At 45.9% G+C, this 21,414-nt stretch overlaps 1 protein-coding gene across 10 annotated transcripts in view; it reads right to left on the bottom strand.

The window, feature by feature from the left end:
• DNAH9 (dynein axonemal heavy chain 9) overlaps positions 1-21,414 on the bottom strand; it is a 370,057-nt gene that overhangs the window by 25,031 nt on the left and 323,612 nt on the right. For all 10 annotated transcript variants that reach the window (XM_039501323.1, XM_039501326.1, XM_039501324.1 and 7 more), the window contains one exon: positions 2,342-2,569. In XM_039501323.1, coding sequence (XP_039357257.1) covers positions 2,342-2,569 — 228 coding nt within the window. The remainder of the gene's footprint in view (positions 1-2,341; positions 2,570-21,414) is intronic.

Genomic DNA, 21,414 nt, shown 5'->3' with positions numbered 1-21,414 from the left:
TCGGCTAAGCCTGGGGATAATGCCCCAGTCTCTAGGGAAAGATGCCATAGGATTTTTGATAAACATGAGTGGCCAGGGCCTTGGCTTTATCCCATCCACAAGAGAGGACAGGCAATAGCACAGCAGCCCCTAGCACTAGAAATGGCATTGCCCCAGTGCTGACTCGAAGCAAAGACGGCTTTCGACTGAATCTCCATATCAGTGCCCAGGGTTTTCCTTGTAGGTTCCCGTCCAAGCAGTGCCTAAGCAGAGCATATGTGATTTAGGTGGTTTGATCACTCACAGCTATCAAGTTGTTCCCTCTTTATTTAAATATGGAGCTGAAAAAGTAATCCAATTCAGAGACAGTCCCTATTCTCCGCACAGAGTGCTTACCAAAAAAAAGGACATTTGTGAACAGTTCCCACACTGTGGTCTCAGAGATACCAGTATTCCATGTACTTAGAATAAGAGACAAGTGGGGGTCCAGGCTGACTTTTAACGACTACTCTGTGTGCATGTCTATGAAGGGCTGCCTACCAACAACTGCTGCTGTTCTTATGGGGCTGGGATGTTGAAGTTGGCCTACTTTGTCCCTTGTTGATAATGGGTCCATGATCTGAAGACAGATCTGAGGGTCTCTCTCAGAGGGTCTGACCTCAGTGAGGCCTGCAGCTGAGCTTGCCTGCCTTTTTGGGCCAAGGCACAAAGCCTGATACTTTGAACAACAAACAAGAGCATGGCCTGCCCCAGGGCACAAGCGCGCATGTGCATCTGACTCCAGGTACATAGAGGGGCAAAAGATACCAGGCCTTCTTTTCCAGGTCTTTGGGCTCAGATCAGACCCAGCATCTGCCTTAGTTACTGTTGGAATGCAAAGTATTTCATATGAAACAAATACATCATCTGGCTTTTTCCTAAATATGGAACAGAAATATTTATTGAGCACTTCTGCCTTTTCTGCATTATTATGGACAATTCTACCATTTCCATCTAGTTACAGATCAATACGATTGTTAGGATTCTTTTTGTTCCTAACATACCTGAAAAACTCCTTCTCTCTGCTGGCCACAGATGTCTCCTCACATCCTTTTGCTTCCCTTTTCAATTTTGTACAATTCCTAGCTTCTGATTTATATTCCTTGCTATCCAATCCCACTTTCTTCCATTTGTTATGCACATTTTTTTTCTAAAGGGACTGCTAAGTGCTAATATGTACAAACCAGCTGGAGGAAAAACTACACAAACTGAAAAATCAAGTAAGGGGAGAAGATGAAGTATGACTCCAACCCATAAAACTCTGAGTAACTTAATTACCCCTTAGTGAACACTTTACTACAATATTATTTTTTTATTTTTTACACTGGCTTTCACTTTCCCTCTAAACCAGGTTGTTGTTTTTTTTAACCAATGTGGCCTTCTTTCTTGATTGTGGCTTTCTAGGCACCTAGTAAAATATCCTTAAACAGTTTTCAATTATCATTGGGTTTGGTGATTTTTTTGTTTGTTTGTTTTAATTCTCTCTCAACTGATCTGGATCATAATTCTTTTTAGCTTTTTGAAATTGGGCCTTTTAAAGCACCAAGTATATATTACTGATCTGGATTTTATTCTGTTGGCACTTAATAAATGGGATCAAGTCATGATCATTTTTACCTAAGTTAGCAGTAATTTTAGTTCTCTGATCAATTTCTCTTTATCTATTAACATTAGGTCTAATACATAATTCTCTCGAATTTGATGCAACCCTTTTTGAGTTAGGAAATTATCATTAAAATTTTTAGAAATCCCAAGGAGATTTTAGTACTGGCAGCATGAGACCTCCAGCGTATCACTCAGACTGAAGTCCCCATGATCACACAGCTTTTTCCCTACTCATTTATACATAGTTCTGTAAGGAGCTGGTCACCTCTAGAAGACACCATCTAGTACCCTTTCCTTGTGCTTTATCTGTTAAGACAGTGATCCATAAACATTCTAGATAATAACATAAGAGCGGCCGTACTGGGTCAGACCAAAGGTCCATCTAGCCCAGTATCCTGTCTTCTGACAGCGGCCAATGCCAGGTGCCCCAGATCACTTACTTCTGGACTGTCAGCGACTTGGAAACAGGTAACACTACTTTGGACACAGAGTGCCACTCCCCCGCCCCTTTTGCCCACACAGTGCTGCTTAAATAGATTGAAAGCAGACATTCTACAAGGTTATGCAGTGGCCACCTAGGAACAGAAAGTAGCAGATATGCCACATACATTGTGCTGTGCATCTGGATACATTAGTTCTGAACTAATCTGGCAACCTGTTTGGTTACTGTAGCTACCTCATGAAGGAAGCCAGTGATTCCTATGAAGTGTCACCCTACCTGGTTGAAGTTATCCAGGGCCTTGTGCAGGTTGGCATGCATCCCAGTTGGAGGTTCGTTGGTGATTTTGATGGAGTTCTCCAGGATGCCCTGAGGGATGATGTGGCCTTCAGGTGAAGGAGCAGGCTCTGCACTAATGAAGACACGGAACTCCTGGTGGCTGCCTTCACTGTGCTGCTCAAGTTTTTTCTCCAGAGAACCTAGCCACTTGGCCACCAGATGGATGTTCTAGTACGGAGAAATGGGACAATACTTTGTCAACTGCTGGCATTTACATCTGGAGTGAGCATTCATCAAATATAGCATCAAGATGAGGTCAAGGAGCCCCCTCATGCTCCAGAATCAGACCACAGCCTATATATAGCTGATTCCAGAGAGTGAACGGGGACACAGAAGTAAGGCTCCCTCCAACCTTGCTGATTAACTCAGTTAGAATACACATTTGCTATGCCCAGAAACCACTCCCTGAACCAGTTACCTTGCTAGTATCAGAAAATAGGAGCCATATTCTGTTCTCGTGTTACCTGGGGTAGCTCCACAGACTTCAGAGTAGCTTTCTGGATTTGCATCTTGCTATGTGAGAACCAGATATTCAAAAGTATTTAGGCACCCAAAGATAGGCACCTGGTGGGACTGTCAGAAATGCCTATGGAGGTTGGGCATGTAACTCCACAGATTTCAATAGGCATGTCCACTAGACGTGTTTGAAAATCACACTAAGTTCCAATCTGCATTTGTAGGCACCTAAATACCTTTGAAAATCTGGCCCTGAGTGTCTAATTACTTCCCAAGTCTTTTTAGTGCTACCGGCACCATGCTTTGCCTGCAGTTCAGAGTGGAATGTGCCACAGCAAAGCCATAGGGACTGTTTAAAATATCAGGAGGCAGGGAGAGGTGAAAAGAGGGAGGCAAAATGCAGAGACCACAGTAAAACCCATGGGAGCTGGCTGTGTTTAAATGGGTAACAGGTCAATGGGTATCTGTTTCTTTGACCCAGGCACCCTAATTTTCAAGGGAAAAGATCACTATCCTTGCAGCGTGGGGCTCTTCGTAGAAGGCATTCATCCAGGAGCTGGGACTGAATTCTCTCTTGGCAGGCAGCTGGCGATGCTGGTGCACTTCAGTCCAGTTTGCAAGGCAGCTAGTGTGCGTATTGTGTTTTTTATGTTAGGTAGATTTTTTATTGAGGCCTGTTATCCTACATACAAGGCAGCGTTTGCTCAATACAAAACGACACACAAAAATCTACATTAAAATGTTATGTTAAAGCTGCAAAGCCATGTACTTGGAAGCTAGGAAATGCCAGCATTTAGGTTGTCCATGAAACTTTAATTTGGCTCCCGTGTGCATATGCATCACAATGCAATCTATGATTATATGATCACATGATTTTTTTTTCACAGGACCTCTGCTGGAGCCTAGTCTGGGCCGGAATTGAGGTTTATGAATAAGGATGCAGCTTCCACAGTGGTGGCCCTTCAGGAATGCATGTAGTACTAAAGAGAAGAATAATTGTCCAGGGAATGAACAGGCACTGGATGGAGAGGTTAGATACTTCTCTCCCACAGGAAGTGGCTTGCATTCCTCAGTTCAAGTCAAATGGTACCCCAGAAGGAGAGGGTGTGGGTGTGGCTTTTGTTCATGTTGACAGGATGCAAGGTTTCTAGTTTAGAGCTTAAATACACAAAATAATAAATAAATAAATAAAATCACAGCTTTCCTTTCCTTTAATGATTTGGGAGCATGCTAGTATTAAGTGCAGCAGGAGGGACTCATGGGTCCCAAGGTGTCCTTTCTGTTGTAAAATATAACAGTGAGAAAAACAACAGACAAAATGCAATTATACCCTAAGTGTTAATGCAGCAGTTCTTTCCCACTGCAGTCAGGGCTAGAAATGGTAAGGAAATCCCACAGAGTCCAGGCAATCAACCTGCTCTAATATCACTAGTCCAATAACAAAACAAGAATTGAGAGACAGACACAACCAGCCATAAAGAGCTAACATTTTATGGATAAAGCTCAACACCACCAACAAAAATATTGTGCCTTGAGTATCAGAATATATAGAGAATACTTTATGAGGATTTTCATCTTTAAATGACACATTTTTTGTTTCTACATCCCCCCCCTTTTTTTTTAACAGAATCATGTGGTTGAAAAAATCTTTTGATTCAACTTGTGCTGATGTGATGCTACTGAATAATACTTGCTGGTATTGCTAGCCTTCTGAAGATTGATGCAAAGAGCATTTCTGATCTGATGGCTAATGGAGGGTCAGTGCTGGGGAAAACAACTCCAGACATTCTATTTATGCTTTATTCTTTTTTTTATATATAACTATTAAAATTTAAATAGTGTGAAGAGGGAAAAGGGAAAACAGATAGTATGCAATTTGTTGATATTAAGGATTTATGGCCTTGGTCAGATGAACAGTCCCTCAAAGGAAAGAAGTAAATAAGAAAATGGGGCAAATTTTCATAGAAAAAAAAGGACTGTAATATTGTGAAGATGATTTATAACTCCGAGGGGAACTCTGCAAATTGCTCCACTGCATGAGCCTTTCCCGCCAGCCAAACAACACTCTCCACCACACTTCTGAAAGCGTCTATTGCACCAGTTTTCTATCTTTTTCGCTTCCACAAATTAACTCTGGAGGCCCCACAGTAAATGGGGTTAAATAGTCATGTGATTGCTTTCCCATATATTTTTCTATGCCAGATTTGGAAGCCTGTGACAGAGCCCTTGTGAGAGTTAGGTCTGGATAAGTGCACATCAATAGGCATTGGAAAGTACCTCTGAACCCCCCATATATTTACAGCTAACATTTATGGCAGGCTGCATGCAGAGGGAGGCAAATCTCGCAGGCTGCGTGTGTGGAATTGTCTCAAGTGGAAGTGAAATTGAAGTTTCAAGTGCATTTTTCCTTATTTGTTTAGCTAGCCAGATCTTGGAGCTGGATCCATGCAGAAAGGCCAGCACCTGCTCCAAGCCCTGGTGAAGTCAAACTACTGGAAAGACAGAAAAAAAGGAAGCTAAAGAGAGAACTGCCACAAATTTACCCTTGCTGTAACGTCACTACTTTTGCAATTAAATGGTCATTTGTTCTACAGAGTGTGTGTGAGCCAGAACGAGTGTGCCTGTGTGAACGAGTGAACCTGAGTGTGCATGTGCAACATCGGAGTGCTTCTTCAGCCATATACTTCAAAGCAGCTTTACTCTGACAGAGGATGTATATAATATGATGCTGGGGTTGCCATAGTAATGATCAGAAATAGTAACACATACAAACCAGCATTTACTTCAGAATTCATTCCCTTCATATACAGTGTGAGAGTGTGTGAAGCACCTTCACATTTTGGGGAGTGCTGGGAATTTCTGATTCATGCCTTTTCCCAAATTGCCTTCCAAAGTAATGACAATTAGCCATTTTTACTAGATCTGATCGTCTCAAGAAACACATGGTGAAAACCATAACTTCAGGTACCCGGATCAGCAGGTAGTGATTGATCTATTGGGGAATCGATGTATCATGTCCAGTGTAGAGGCGGATAAATCGATCCCTGATCGCTCTGCCGTCGACTCCGGAACTCCACCATGGCGAGAGGCGGAAGCAAAGTCGATGGGGGAGCTATTCTCATAGCTGAAGTTGCGTATCTTCGATCGATCTCCCCCGCCCCCACCCCAAGTGTAGACCAGGCCTCAGTGTACAGTAAATCTGAGAACTAGGCTAGACAATGAGAACCCCTAGCACACAGTCCAGGGAGGGCTCCCTTCATCAGTTAAAGATGGTTACCTACCTGTACTGTAATTGTTGTTCTTCAAGGTGTGGGTGCAGACATGTATTCCACTCAGGTGTGCGTGTGCTCAGCACACCAAAGCCAGAGAACTTTGCTTAGCAGTACCAGTAGGGGCAGTGCTCAGGCCCTCTGGCCCCGTAGCCCCTCCCTGAGCTATTTAAGGGCACTGTTGCCCCAACCCACATTGGTTCCTTCGCACCAAATTTCAATGGGGCTCAGAGCCTAAAGAATGAGTGCAGAACTGCCTCCCCAAAATTTGCATCTGATCTAGATGCAGTCATAATAGCATACTTGGCAAAAGTACATATTGAAGAGAAAGTAGCAGCTGTGACCATCTGTATCCCCATGTGTACCCTTTTTACAAACCTACAATGGATTTTGTACAAAGTATGCCTTGTGAGGGATCATTTGAAAACTCATAATTTACTGATCATTATTGTCCTGGTAAAATGTGTGTGGCAACATTGTATGTAAAGTTATAAGAGTCTACTCTATAACATTATTGAGACATGCTTAAAGTTTAGAAAAGCAGGCACAAACCAATTCCTCAAAGACAAAAGATAAACTTGCACCTCAGCCAGGTGTCAACAAAATCAAATGGACTATCACCTGGTTAAGGGACCATTCCTTGGCAGAAAAAGGGTGTGAGTGAGAATTTTACATCTTGGCAAAGAAACAACTGGAGGTTCCTGTCCCACAGACTTTCTGTTCCCTGAACACCATCTGGTGAAGATTCTCAAAGAGGAGGAAACAATATAAAAATGGAGAACAGAGGCCCCAAATGATCTCTCCCTTCATCTATACTCATGGCAACAACAACACTTGAAGGACAAAGGAAACATTATTAGACTGAGGAGAGAGCCTGTTTGAACGGAGTTCAGCCAGTAAGACTCTAGAGCATGTGGTGAGAGAGATGTTTTGCTTTGAATTCATTTAGCTTGTTACGTTAGGTATTAGATGCCTTTTACCTTTTATTTACTTATAACCAATTATGACTTTTATGCCTCATTACTTGTAACCACTTAAAATCTTTCTTTCTGTAGTTAATAAACTTGTTTTATTGTTTTATCTAAACCAGTGTGGTTGGACTGAAGTGTTTGGGAAACTCCATTTGAGATAACAAAGTTTGTGCATATAATTTTCTATTAATTATATGACGGATTTTATATGCGCTTGTATTGTCCAGGTAGGTGCTGGGCAGTGTAATTCTTGGATGGATGGCTATAGCTGGGAGTGATTCACATGCTGGAGGCTGTGTGAGAGCGGATCAGGAGTGGTGGCTCTCACAGCACAGCAGTGTAAAACACTGCAGAGTTGAGGGGACACAGTTGTTCAACAGACTAGACTGAACCCTTGGGAATTTAACACCTGCTAATGTCCAATACCGAAACATTACTGAGAAATGAGATCGATGTCACTTCGGCCCTCATAACCTCTGTGGCGGCACAGTTCAAGCTATCCCTTACATCAGTGAAAAGCAGGATGTTATCCACCTGGAAACATTTGCATGGAGACTGCTTGACCCTTCACCCCATCCTCAAAGAAAATAAAAAGTCAAGGCAATGAAAAAGGCTGCAATTCTGTCATGGAGGTCGCAGAAGTCATGGATTCCATAGCTTTCCATGACCTCCATGACTTTTGCACCTGCAGCTGACCCCAGGACTTCCCGAGCAGCTGGCCCCAGGGAGCAACCAAAGAGCGGTCCTGGGTGCTGCAGGGTCAGCCACACCAGCCACTGCTGGAGCAGCCCCAGGGCCAGCCACACTAGTCACTGCTTGGGTGGCCCTGTGGCAAGTCACATCAGCCACTGCTGGAGGACTCTGAGGCCAGTCACATCTCCTGCTGCTGGACCAGCCCTGGGCAGCTGGCCCTGGGGCCGCCTGATCAGCGGCCGGTGCAACTGTTCCTGCAGAGCTACCGGAGCAGCAGTGGTCCCAGGGGCTGCCCCGGAGGCCTTCAGAACAGCAGCCCCTGGGGCCTCAGAGTAGCGGGTGACTGTGGGGCAATCAGCCTCCATTGCCAGTGCAGGGGCTAGCCGTCGGCCCCCTGGTGTCACTCACAGCAGCGGTGTCCTGGTGCCCTCCAGAGCAGCAGCGCGCCAGGGCCTCAGGAATTGCTAAATATTAGTCAGGGGTATTTATATAGTAAAAGTCATGGACAGGTCATGGGCCATGAATTTTTGTTTATTGCCTGTGATCTGTCCATGACTTTTACTAAAAATACCCTTGACTAAATCTTATTCTTAGTGATTAATGAAATGGCTTAACTGTTTCCAAATACAATGCTAAGTAATGTCTAACATCCAAGAATGAAGATGCTGTAGGTCTGTATTTGAATAAAGCTTTGGAAAAAATACAGGTGAGTGTATTGTCTGGTTAATATGAAATTGTGACATCATTTTAGACAAAGGGCTGAGGCCTCAAGGCCACCTTGTTTTTGAGTGTAGGGAAGGTCTGCCATTAAGGACTGCAGGTCACTGGCTCTCCTTGTGGAAGTTATGGCCACAAGAAATGCTATCTTTTGGATGAAATCCTCTTTTGTCTGAGCGAGGCTGCTACTACAGACATGCATTTGGTCGTACAGAGCTGAGGACAGGCCAAAGGGGTGCACAGTGTACTGACCGTGTTGACCTGCCACAACAAATCTCAGAAACCACTTGTGGCTTGGGAAAATTGCCACACGGAAATAAGTGTCCTGAACATCCAGTGAGGCAAGCCAGTCATTGTGATTCAATGTGGGAAGAACCGAAGCAATGGTGACTAGGTAGAATTTCATGTATGTGATGTACTTGTTGGGATTGGGGAGATCGAGGCTAGGTCTCGTTCCTCCCATGGACTTGGGGATCAAGAAGAGAAGGAGGAGAATCCCTTTCCCTCCTGCTGCAGGGGGACCTCCTCTCTAGCGCCTGAAGAATGCAAAATGGAACCTGCAGACGGAGCAGTGGCTCATGAGAGAGGTGCCTGAAGAGAGAAGGAGTGGGAAGGGGGAATCCACAGAAATTGGATTTCAGAACCCAATATCACAGTGCTTAGGATCCATTTGTCCATGGTTACTCTGTGCCAAACACTGTAAAAGTGAGACAGGCTATCCCCGAATTGAAGAGATGGAGATTGAGAGATCACAGCTGAAATGATATCCTGGATGTGCAAGTAAAAATGGTTGCTTGCTTGACATTGGAGGAGGGCGGGCTGGCTGGTTAAAGTTGGATCCAGAAGGCCTCCTCCTCTATGACCTATGAGGCTATGACTTGTTCTGGAGAAGTCTTGCTGTCTAAGAGTAAAGGACGACTGCTGGAAAACCCACTGTGAGCAATACTGCTGCTGTTGCTAAAAATGCCCATAATGACATACCGTAGCACAGTAGTCCTTAAAAGAATGTCAAGTCTTGTCAGTTTCCTCAGTAAACATAAAACAACCATCAAAAGGCAAGTCTTCTATGCACTGCTGAACCTCAGGAGCAATGTCGGAATTCTGCAACCATGAGGCCCTTCTGTTAGTCACAGCTGACACCATAATTCTGGGGGAAGCATCTGCAACATCCAGTGGTGACTGTAATAATGTTTTGGCCACCAGATGGCCCTTCACAATGAACAACAAACTCTTATCTGGATGATTCTGGCAGTTTATCAGTACATTTCAACACAGCGTCCCAACTGAGGAAGTCATATTTAGATAGCAACGCTTGTTGATTTGCAATGTGCATCTGTAACAATGGGGCTGAATAAATTTTCCTCTCCATCAATCCACACTCTTAGATTCCCTGTCCTTAGCGTGGACTTGTATCTCCCCTGCAATGATCTATCATTTACTGTCATTACAACGGGAGAGTTTAGGGGCTGGATGAGAATAGAAACACGCAAAACCCTGCATAGGGACATAATATTGTTAGAATGCCTGGCTGTAGGGGGCAATGAAGCTGAGGTATTGCAGGTTGAGGACTGGAGAATATGCAACAACTTATGGGTATTCTCCTGCATGAACTTGGCCTGCATGCCCAAGGTGGAAGCCTAACACCTCAGGAGGTCCTGGTATGACTTGAAATCCTCGAGCACAGGGAAGGAGAATCACCTAGTGAGGAGAAGGAAAGAGGAAGCAGGGCCAGTGGAGGCTCCCTGGGTTCAAAATGAAATGGACCAGGAGGAATGACCTCCGACTAAATCTGCAACAGAGGTGGCTCAGGAGAACAGGCTGCAGATTCAGTCGGCAACCTTATCCTGGACTGGGTCAAATAACAGGATCTTGTAGATCAAGGAAGGACCCAAATATTCCAAGGAGGCCACCGGGGAGAAGAATATGGCATTTATGGCCAGGAAGTATGGGGAAAGATGCCTATCTTAGTACTGATGGTGATCCAAGGATGGCCTCAAGGACTTCCGAGAGTGTTGCCTTGAAGGAAAGGGAGAGGAGAAAGATGTCCTCAAACATGGACCAAGCAAATGACTAGTCTCATCCAAATGCCAATATGGAAGTGGCATCAGGACCAAGGACGGAAGAGCAGTCAACAAGTTAAGTACTGCACCAAAATAGGCATCATACTTCCACTCAACACAGGAGCAGACAACAGTTCTGAAGCTGGAACTTGTACCAATCCCCAAAATGAGTTCTGCACTGAAGGTATTGTCGGTACTGAAGAGTGTGTCTGTGCTGACGGACCCCTCGGTACCAAAAAGGGGATTGACCTCAACTCTGCACCTTAGGTGGTGCGGAATATGGTGCTGCCGACTGAGACAATTCTGCAAACAGACCAGGCGGCACAGAGGACACAGCCAAAGCAGAAGAAGCCATAGCAGCTGAGTGCTCCTGAATTATTGATGAATCAGGAACAGAGAGGCAGAGCATGTCTGATGTAACCTGGTATGCCATAGTGTAGAGACAGTCGGTGCTGATGCCAACATTGTCAATGCCGGACTCAACAGATGCCCCATGACCAGTACCGAGGTCGATGGAACAATGTCCAACAGCTCTCGGTGTGGTACCGGGAAGTGGTTAGATGGGCCAACTCCATCCCACAAACCTGAAGAATCATGGTGCAAATGAGCACGCCTGTTCAAAGATGAAAAGGAACCTCTTGAGTCCTGGAATGGCCTTGTCTGTCTTGCAAGACCTCTTCTTCGGAGGACCAGAGGAAGGAGAATAATCCCCCTTCCTCTTAGGGGAAATATCAGACCTTGAGCCTGGAGCAACAACTTGAGTTGGGACTGGACGGTCTGTGGAAGTCCACAGTGCCAAAGCAGATCTCATGTCCTGTTTCAGAAGGTATTGCTTGAGGTAAAAATCTCTTTCCACCTGTGTTTTGTTGAACTATTTACAGATGGAGCACCTTTCCATAATGTGCCCTTCTCCAAGGCACAATAAACACTGAGTGTAGGGATCACTACTGGGGATAGCCACCCCACATGACAGATAGCGTTTAAAACCTGGTGAAGGCATCTCAGCAGGCTAAATCCTACTTAACTAACAAAAACTTAAGTGTATCACTATAATTAATTATATACACCAGAATCATGGAAACTCTGTGACAGAAAAAAAGTGAGGTAAAATACCACACATAATATTTCAACTTAAGCAGCAGGTGGCAAGAAGGAACTGAGTAGGGTTGGGGTCGTGCTGCTAGGGGAGGGGCTACAGGACAGAGGTACTGTGGGCAATGCTAAGAAAGGATTTCCAGCCTGGTTGCACTGGGTGCATGCACACCTGAGTGGAACACGTGTCTGCAACCACTTGAAGAAAAATGAGAGCTAAGCACAGATGGACAATGGAATCACTGGAATCCTATTCCCTCATTCATATTTACTATATAAGGCTGTGTAGCGTGTTGTCCCATGAGAAAAAGATACAATTATTTCAGAATGCCTCCATTAATCCCCACCTAGGATCATGGCCATGTCAGCATGGTCAGAGACATCTCACAGGTCTACAAAGATCAGCACAAACATTTGGTTCTCAGCCTGCAGCAGATCAACCATTGGGACCAGGACTGTCTCTGTGCAATACAGAGAACCAGACTGAAGGCCATCTGAGGGCTCCAGGAATTGTCAGATTACCACAACTGTGTCATAAACATCTCCCTAAAAGGTGAGATTAGAGACTGGGTGATAATTAGAGAGATTAACTATGTCCAAAACCTCAAAGTCAATTCCTTAAGTAAACAAGCCATGCTATGGGCAGCCATTCACAATCTCCTCCAATAATGGACACAATGTCTCCACTACTTGTCAGTAGCCTAGAGGGGCACAGATCCAATTTACCATTGGTGTCCTAAGGCTCCTCCGGAACTTGTCAGTAATACTGGCCCAAAGTCAGGCAGAGAAGAACCCGTGTTTGACCCCTGTGCTACCAGCTTTATCTATCTAGGTACATCAATGGCCCTCAAAACCATAGCATCTGAGCTCCTTCCAGACATGTATGGCTTTATCTTCGCAACCTCCTCTCAAATATAGAAGGATTATGGGGCATATGTGTAGTTCAAATATTCCTTTCCAATGTCTATTACTTTGTATTTGACACTAAACTGGGAGGAGTGGTAGATACGCTGGAGGGTAGGGATAGGATACAGAGGGACCTAGACAAATTAGAGGATTGGGCCAAAAGAAACCTGATGAGGTTCAACAAGGAGGCAGCAAACAGGGCTGCCAACAGGGGAGTTTGAGAGGGAGTTTGCAGGGGGAGGTGGAAGGGGGAGGCACCGTGTCCCCTGTGCTCCCCAGGTAAGAAAGCCGAGCGAGGCCGAGACAGCAGCAGCCATGAGCCAAGAAGCAGAGGACACACCGAGGATGAGAGCATGCAGCAGCTGCGGTATGTACCTGGTCCTAGCGGGGGACCCAGAACAGTACTATGTATGCATGAAGTGTCGCCTAATAGAGCTGCTGGAGGAAAAGATCCAGGGCCTAGAGCTGCAGGTAGAAACTCTGATAGAGAATAGAAGGGGGTTCGAGCAGCTGATGGAGCAATGGCAAGCAGTAACTGAAGGGGAACGCCCAGGGGCACAGGGGGGAGCAGGGGCTGAGGCCAATGAGGGGGGACCACCAGATGAGGCAGATGGGCAGTGGAAGCATGTGACCGTGAGAAGCAGGCCAAGGAAAAGGAGAGCCAGTGAGGGGGAAATTGAGCTAAGGAACAGGTTTGAAGGTTTGGAGAATGAGGAAGGGGTAAAGCAGGTGGTAGCTGACGGTGGGAGACCAAGGAAAAAGAGATGAGCGGCCAGTCCCATAGAAAAAGGGGAGGAGTCTATGGAGGTAGCACCAAGTTTGGGCCCAGGGAGGATACAGGATGGCTTAAGGGGAACCACAAGGGATGATAGGAATGGAAGGAGCTTGCAACCAGGGGGGACGGGGGATAGGTTAGAGGACCGCACTGTCCCCAGGCGAAGGCAGGTCTACGTGATTGGGGATTCCATACTGAGAAGGTTGGACAGGCCTGTGACCAGGGCCGATCCGGAGAACAGAAGGGTGTGCTGTCTACCGGGCGCTAAAATACGGGATGTGGACCTGAGGTTGAAAAGGATCCTAAGAGGAGCAGGTAAGAACCCTTTGGTCATCCTACATGTGGGAACGAATGACACGGCTAGATTCTCGCTAGAAAGGATCAAGGGGGACTATGCTAGGTTGGGTAAGACGCTCAAGGAAATTGAGGCTCAGGTGATCTTCAGTGGGATCCTACCTGTCCCTAGGGAAGGGCGCCAAAGGGGTGACAGGATCGTGACGATTAATAGTTGGCTGAGGGAGTGGTGTTACAAGGAGGGCTTTGGGATGTATGGGCACTGGGAGGCTTTTGGGGACAGACAACTGTTCTCACGGGATGGGCTCCACCTAAGTAGGGAAGGAAGTAGACTTCTAGGAGGGAGGCTGGCTCATCTGATTAAAAGAGCTTTAAACTAGACACTGGGGGGAGACGGTTGGGAGAGGTCCTGGTGCTCTCCACGCCAAATTTATACATTGGGAGTGAGAACAACAAGATAACAGATATAGCCAGAGAGGGACGGTTAGGTGTAAGGAAGAGGGGGGGGGACGGATACTAGATCTACAAGTCATACTGGAAGTACTGGGTCCCTACCAAGTTGGGTGAAAAGAGGGAGAGGAGCCCAACAGGAAAAATTAGGATGTTTGTTCACCAATGCGAGAAGCTTAGGTAACAAAATGGAGGAACTGGAGCTCCTGGTCCGAGAATTGAAACCGGATATCGTAGGAATAACCGAAACATGGTGGAACGGTAGCCATGACTGGAGTACAGGTATGGAAGGGTATGTGCTATTTAGGAAGGACCGATGCAAAGGTAAAGGTGGGGGAGTAGCATTGTATATCAATAATGAGGTGAAATGTAATGAAATAACTAGCAATGCAATGGATAATACGGAGTCTGTCTGGGCAATGGTCACATTGGGGAAGAAAACTACCAGAGCCTCACCCGGGATAGTGCTTGGGGTGTGCTATAGACCGCCGGGATCTAGCTTGGAGACAGATAGAGAGCTCTTTAATGTTTTTAAGGAAGTAAATACTAATAGGAACTGCTTGATCATGGGGGACTTTAACTTCCCGGATATAGATTGGGAAACAAATGCTAGTAATAATAATAGGGCTCAGCTTTTCCTAGACGTGATAGCTAATGAATTCCTTCATCAAGTGGTTGCTGAACAGACGAGGGGGGATGCCATTTTAGATTTGATTTTGGTGAGTAACGAGGACCTTGTTGAGGAAATTGTTGTAGGGGACAACCTTGGCTCGAGTGATCATGAGCTAATTCGTTTCAAAATAAATGGGAGGATAATCAATAGTGCATCTGAGACTAGGGTTTATGATTTCAAAAGGGCTAACTTTACTAAATTAAGGCGACTAGTCAGGGAAGTGGACTGGACTAACATACTTAGGGATCTAAAGGCAGATGACGCCTGGGGTTACTTCAGGTTGAAGTTGCAGGAGTTGTCAGAGGCATGTATCCCGAGAAGGGGAAAACGGCTCGTAGGTAGCAGTTTTAGACCGAGCTGGATGAGCAAGCGTCTTAGAGGGGTCATTAAGAAAAAACAGAAAGCGTACCAGGAGTGGAAAATGGGAGGGATCAGCAAAGAAACCTACCTTATTGAGGTCAGAGGGTGTAGGGAAGCAGTGAGAAAGGCAAAGCGATGGGTGGAGATGGACCTAGCGAAGGGGATTAAAACCAATAGCAAACGGTTTTTTAGCCATATAAATAGGAAGAAAACCAAGAAAGAAGAAGTGGGACCGCTTAAAACTTTAAACGGAGTGGAGATTAGGGATAATCTTGGCATGGCACAATATCTGAACGAATATTTTGCCTCGGTCTTTAATGAGGCTAATGAAGGGCTAAGGAATAGTGATAGAGGGACCAATGGGAATGAAAATATGGGGGTAGACATTACGGTATCTGAGGTAAAAGCCAAACTTGAACAGCTTAACGGAAGTAAATCAGGGGGCCCGGATAATCTTCATCCTAGAATATTAAGGGAATTGGCGAGTGATATTGCTAGCCCGTTAGCGATAATTTTTAATAAATCTCTAAATTCGGGGATTGTACTGTTTGACTGGAGATTAGCGAATGTAGTTCCTATATTCAAGAAGGGGGAAAAAAGTGACCCGGGTAACTACAGGCCTGTTAGTTTAACATCTGTAGTATGCAAAGTCATGGAAAAAATCTTAAAAGAGAGAGTGGTTCCGGAGCATGAGGCCGATGGCAACTGGGATAGATTACAGCATGGATTTACGAAAGGTAGATCGTGCCAAACCAACCTGATCTCCTTCTTTGAGAAAGTAACAGATTTTTTAGACAAGGGAAATGCGGTGGATCTAATATATCTGGATTTCAGTAAGGCGTTTGATACAGTACCGCATGAGGAATTACTGGTTAAATTGGAAAAGATGGGGATCGAAATGAAAATCCAGAGGTGGATAAGGAGCTGGTTAAAGGGGAGACTGCAGAGGGTCGTATTGAAGGGGGAACTGTCAGGTTGGAGGGGGGTTACCAGTGGAGTTCCTCAAGGTTCGGTTTTGGGTCCGATTTTATTCAATCTATTTATCGCTGACCTGGGAACCAAGAGTAGGAGTGGGCTGATAAAGTTTGCGGATGACACCAAGTTGGGAGGTATTGCCAATTCGGAAAAGGATCGGGATATCCTCCAGGGAGATTTGGATGACCTTGTAAACTGGAGTATTAGTAACAGGATGAAATTCAATAGTGAAAAGTGTAAGGTTATGCATTTAGGGATGACTAACATGAATTTTAGTTATAAGCTGGGGACGCACCAGTTGGAAGTAACAGAGGAGGAGAAGGACCTAGGAGTCCTGGTTGATCGTAGGATGACTATGAGTAGGCAATGTGATGTGGCCGTTAAAAAAGCTAATGCGATCTTGGGATGCATTAGGCGAGGTATTTCTAGTAGGGATAAGGAGGTGCTAGTCCCGTTATATAAGGCGTTGGTAAGACCTCATTTGGAGTATTGTGTGCAGTTTTGGTCTCCCATGTTTAAGAAGGATGAATTCAAACTGGAACGGGTACAAAGAAGGGCCACTAGAATGATCCGAGGAATGGAAGGCCTGTCGTATGAAAGGAGACTTGAGGAGCTCGGTTTGTTTTCCTTAACCAAAAGAAGGATAAGAGGAGATATGATTGCACTCTTTAAATATATCAGAGGATAAATACCAGGAAGGAGAGGAATTATTTCAGCTCAGTGCTAATGTGGACACGAGGACAAACGGATATAAATTGTCAGTCAGGAAATTTAGGCTTGAAATTAGACGAAGGTTTCTAACCATCAGAGGAGTGCAATTCTGGAACAGCCTACCAAAGGAAATAGTGAGGCGAAGGACCTCCATGACTTTAAGATTAAGCTAGATAAGTTTATGGAGGGGATGGTATGATAGGATAACTGGCTTAGTCAATAGGTCAATAAAGTGCCACACTGGTAATTAGTACAATGGGTCAATGATAGGATATTGTTAGCCTTTTTCCAGAGGGTCTGGCTGGAGAGTCTTGCCCGCATGCTCGGGGTTCAGCTGACCGCCATATTTGGGGTCGGGAAGGAATTTTCCTCCAGGGTAGATTGGCAGTGGCCCTGGAGGTTTTTCGCCTTCCTCCGAAGCATGGGGCAGGGGTCGCTTGCTTAAGGAGTGGGTGGATCGGCTTATGTGGCCTGCATCTTGCAGGAGGTCAGACTAGATGATCATAATGGTCCCTTCTGATCTTGAATTCTATGATTCTATGATTCTATGAAGGCAGGTGGGAAGAAAGGGGTGAGCTGGAGAGACAGGCTGCCCAAAGAAATGCTCTTGATGTATATATTTTACCTCAGCATGGTCTAGTGTTTCTAATTGCGCTCTCTCGAGTCCATAATTATTACTATTCTTCTGTGGTAGCGCCCAATTTGTAACAGATGCTTCCCAAACAGACAGAGGTCAGGGTAAAGGGAATCACAACAGGCAATGCAGATAGAAGTTAGACAGGAATCCATTTTGTAATAAGAACTCCACAGGCCTTGCAAGCAGAGCCTGCAGTGTGGCAATAGGACTGTTCTCTCTCACCCTTTTCTCCCCATTGCCCAGGGCAATGTGACGGACAGTTAGTCGTGTAGGGAAGGCCTTCAGGAGTACAGCCATTGACAGATACTGGGACAGCTTCCTTTCAAGGCCAGCCAAGGAGAACAGCTGGAGGTAGAAGGGCCTGTTGGATCACCCAGTCTATTTCCCAGGGGCCAGCACAGGACTACTACTTACTCTAGAGTTACCGGTCCAGTCTCAAATGATGGACTGACCATTAGTTCTAGATCCATTTAAGAATTAAATGTCACCTCTTCACACGTGCACAGAGAAATGGAGATGAGGGAGAATGCTGGAAAGATGCTCTCAGTGTGACTTCGGTGATAGATTATGTGGACTCCTCTGTGTGTATAACACAAATGGACCAGAGTCATCCATTTCCCCTATTTCTGTGCCCTAGCTTGCCTGATTTGGGGGCACTGTCTGTACAACCTAGGAGTCCTGGTTGATATTATGAAGTTATTCTGAAGTTGTTATCATGAAATTGCTGCATCATGGAAAGCATCATGTATGCAGTACTGTGGACAGGACCTGCAGCAGGTACACACCCGACTGAGGACAATGAGGAGTGCTAAGCTTTAATGTCTGTGCTTTGACCACACAATTATTATGCTAATGATAACTGCACACTAAGGGTACGTCTAGACTACCCGCCATATCGGCGGGTAGCGATCGATTTCTCGGGGATCGATATATCGCATCTCATCTAGACGCAATATATCGATCCACGAACGCACTCCCATCGACTCCGGAACTCCACCAGCGCAAACGGCAGTAGCGGAGTCGACAGGGGGAGCCGCGGATGTCGATCCCGCGTCGTGAGGACGAGAGGTAAATCGATCTAAGATACTTTGACTTCAGCTACGCTATTCACATAGCTGAAGTTGCGTATCTTAGATTGATCCCCCGCCCTAGTGTAAACCAACCCTAAGAGTAATCAGTTTTACCCTACCTCTCAGAGGGGAGCAGTGGAAAACACAGAACAAAGAAAGTCAGGTGCTGGTAGGGGATATAGAAATACATAGAGCCACACAGAAGGAGCTTGGGGTGTGACTCACAGAATGCTGGACAGGAGTAAGGTAGAGCATGGGCCAAGGTCAGAGGGGACAAGCTGAGGGGAGAAGACTCCATGTTTCAGCACACGTTTCAGCTCTGCAGCCAATGTACCTGGATGACACCAAAGGATCCCGACCCTGGTCCAAACAATGCTCTGGCATGATGAGGAAACTGAGGCAGGGAAATGTATGTAGGGTTTACTATTTTGTCTGATCTATATTCTATTGTGATTTATCCGTTAAGCGAAAGAGCAAATAAGGTGTTAGACTCTGTGCAAAGTGCATCTGTGCGTTATCTGCTTCACAACTGCCATCTCACCCTCTGAGAGGGTTAAAACTGTAACCCAGGAGGCTCTCGCCTTTGGTGGCATTCTGGAAGAGGGTGTCATTAAGGCTACGAGGGTATCTTGAGGGTCAGCACTGGTCCTGGGGGGCTCAAGCAAGTGGGCTGAGGAGTCCATTGTCATGAAGGGGCAGCAGACGACAAGTCACTGCCCAGGAAATGTGCTGGAAAGGCCTAGGGAAGAAACATTGCTGCAGCCTGCTGAGAACCAAGGGAGCTTAACACACCCAGGGACACGGCAGCTGAGTCCCCTCACCGCAGTCTAAAAGGCTAATGCAGTCCTAGGATGCACTGGACAAGATATTTCCAGCAGAGACAGGGAAGTGTTAGTACCATCACACAAAGTACTGATGAGACTTATCTGGAATACTGTGAGCAGTGCTGGTCTCCCATATTTAAGAAAGATGCAGATAAGGTCTACTAGGATGATCCAAGGAGGAGACTGACAGAGCTTGGCTTGTTCAGTCTAACCAAAAGAAGGCTGAGGGGAGATATGATTGTTCTCTGTAAAAACATCAGAAAGATAAATACCAGGGAGGGAGAGGAGTTATTTAAGTTAAGCACCAATATGAACACAAGAACAAATGGATATAAACTGGCCACCAACAAGTTTAGGCTTCAAATTAGATGCAGGTTTCTACCCATCAGAGGAGTGAAGTTCTGGAGCAGCCTTCCAAGGGGAGCAGTGGGGGCAAAAAAACTAACTGGCTCAAGACTGAGCTTGGTAAGTTTATGGAGGGGATGGTATGATGGGACTGTCTATGATGGCACGTAGCCGATCTGCGACTGCTAGCAGCAAATATGCCCCAACAGCATATTTGACTGGACACTAGATGGGGAGGTCTCTGAGTTACTACAGCAAATTCTTTCTCACATGCCTGCCTGGTGAGTCTTGCCCACATGCTCAGGGCCTAACTGATCACCATATTTGGGGTCGGGAAGGAATTTTCTCCTCAGTCAGATTGGCAGAAACCCTGGGGGATTTTCGCCTCCCCTGCAGCGTGGGGCCCAGGTCACTTGCAGGTTTAAACTGGTGTAAATAGTGTATTCTCTGTAACTTGAAGTCTTTACATCATGATTTGAGGACTTCAGTAACTCAGCCAGAGGTTTGGGGTCTATTACAGGAGGGGGAGGGGGAGGTTCTGTGGCCTGCGGTGTGCAGGAGGTCAGACTAAATGATCATGCTGGTCCTTTCTGGCACTAGAGTCTATGAGTCTAGAGAGTGGCCAAGGGGGAAGGGCAATTCAGCTGCAACCTGTGATGCCTCGTGATGATTAATTTTGTATTTTCTCTGTCAGGGCTGCACCGAGAACCCAGACTCCTGGGAGGGGGACAGGCACAGGCCCTGCAAAGGCACAGCTGAGATGTGAGAGGCAGGGAGTTCATCTGCATGAGTCTCCCTTCCCCCGGGCAGCTGCAGCAGCCCCTGCTGCAGGGCTCGTCTGCGGGCAGGAGGCTGGGGTGACTTGGCTTCGCTGTTGCACACTGTGAAATCCATGTTTTCTCACATCAGATGTTCACAGTGTTGTGGCCACTGGATCCTTAGCACCCATTTCAGGGAGCTCCATGACCAAGGACAAGCTATAAAAACGCTCAGTCCAGCTGCAAAGCCCACCCCATCTCACCGTATCTGGCCAGGCCTGTTTGGAGTGAGAGCCTGACCCCCGTCATTAGTGTGCCTCTGCCATTAGTCGGGGTGGAGGGGAGTGCTGCCTTCCCTGAATACTGATTGTTTAGTTCTGAGTCCTATAAAGCATATGGCGTAGGGGAAAGCAGCTGGTGTTCATCTCCCCAGCTCTGAGAAACGTAGCCTGTGTACATAAACAAATGGGAGGTGCGTATTACTTGCTGTCCAAGCTCATTATTTTCTTACAAGATGTCAGGAGCCCCCACTGAAAAGGGCTGCATGGCTGATGAATATGATTTCTACATGGATCTACAGTGAAGCTTGAGAACAGGATGTGCAGTTTGACTTTAATCAGGGCAGGAGACACAGGTGACACGCGGGAATTCTGAAAAGGAAAATCGTCTCATTAAGGGCTGCTACAACTCTTCACAAAACAGGAAATGACAGAACTTGCTTTTCCCTCTGTGCACAGGACTCCAAAGAATATTTTAAATTCCTGTTTGCTTCTTTCAGGTTCCTGGGCATCTGTAGAGACACATCAGAGGTGGGGAGGAATCTAGTATTCATATCTGTGTTTATGCAAAGTTATCAGGGTGGCGGGAGGGTGTAACGGAGAGGCAAAGCAGGCAGGTTGTATACTCAAAAGAAATGCAATAACAGCAGCATCACATCCTTCTCCTATCTCAGCTTGTAAATACTTTCTCAGAGAAGG

Source organism: Mauremys reevesii, linkage group 15 (genome assembly GCF_016161935.1).
Source record: "Mauremys reevesii isolate NIE-2019 linkage group 15, ASM1616193v1, whole genome shotgun sequence".
Classification (NCBI taxonomy): domain Eukaryota; kingdom Metazoa; phylum Chordata; order Testudines; family Geoemydidae; genus Mauremys; species Mauremys reevesii.
Note: the sequence above shows the minus strand (reverse complement) of the source record. Positions and strands in the feature narration are given on the sequence as shown.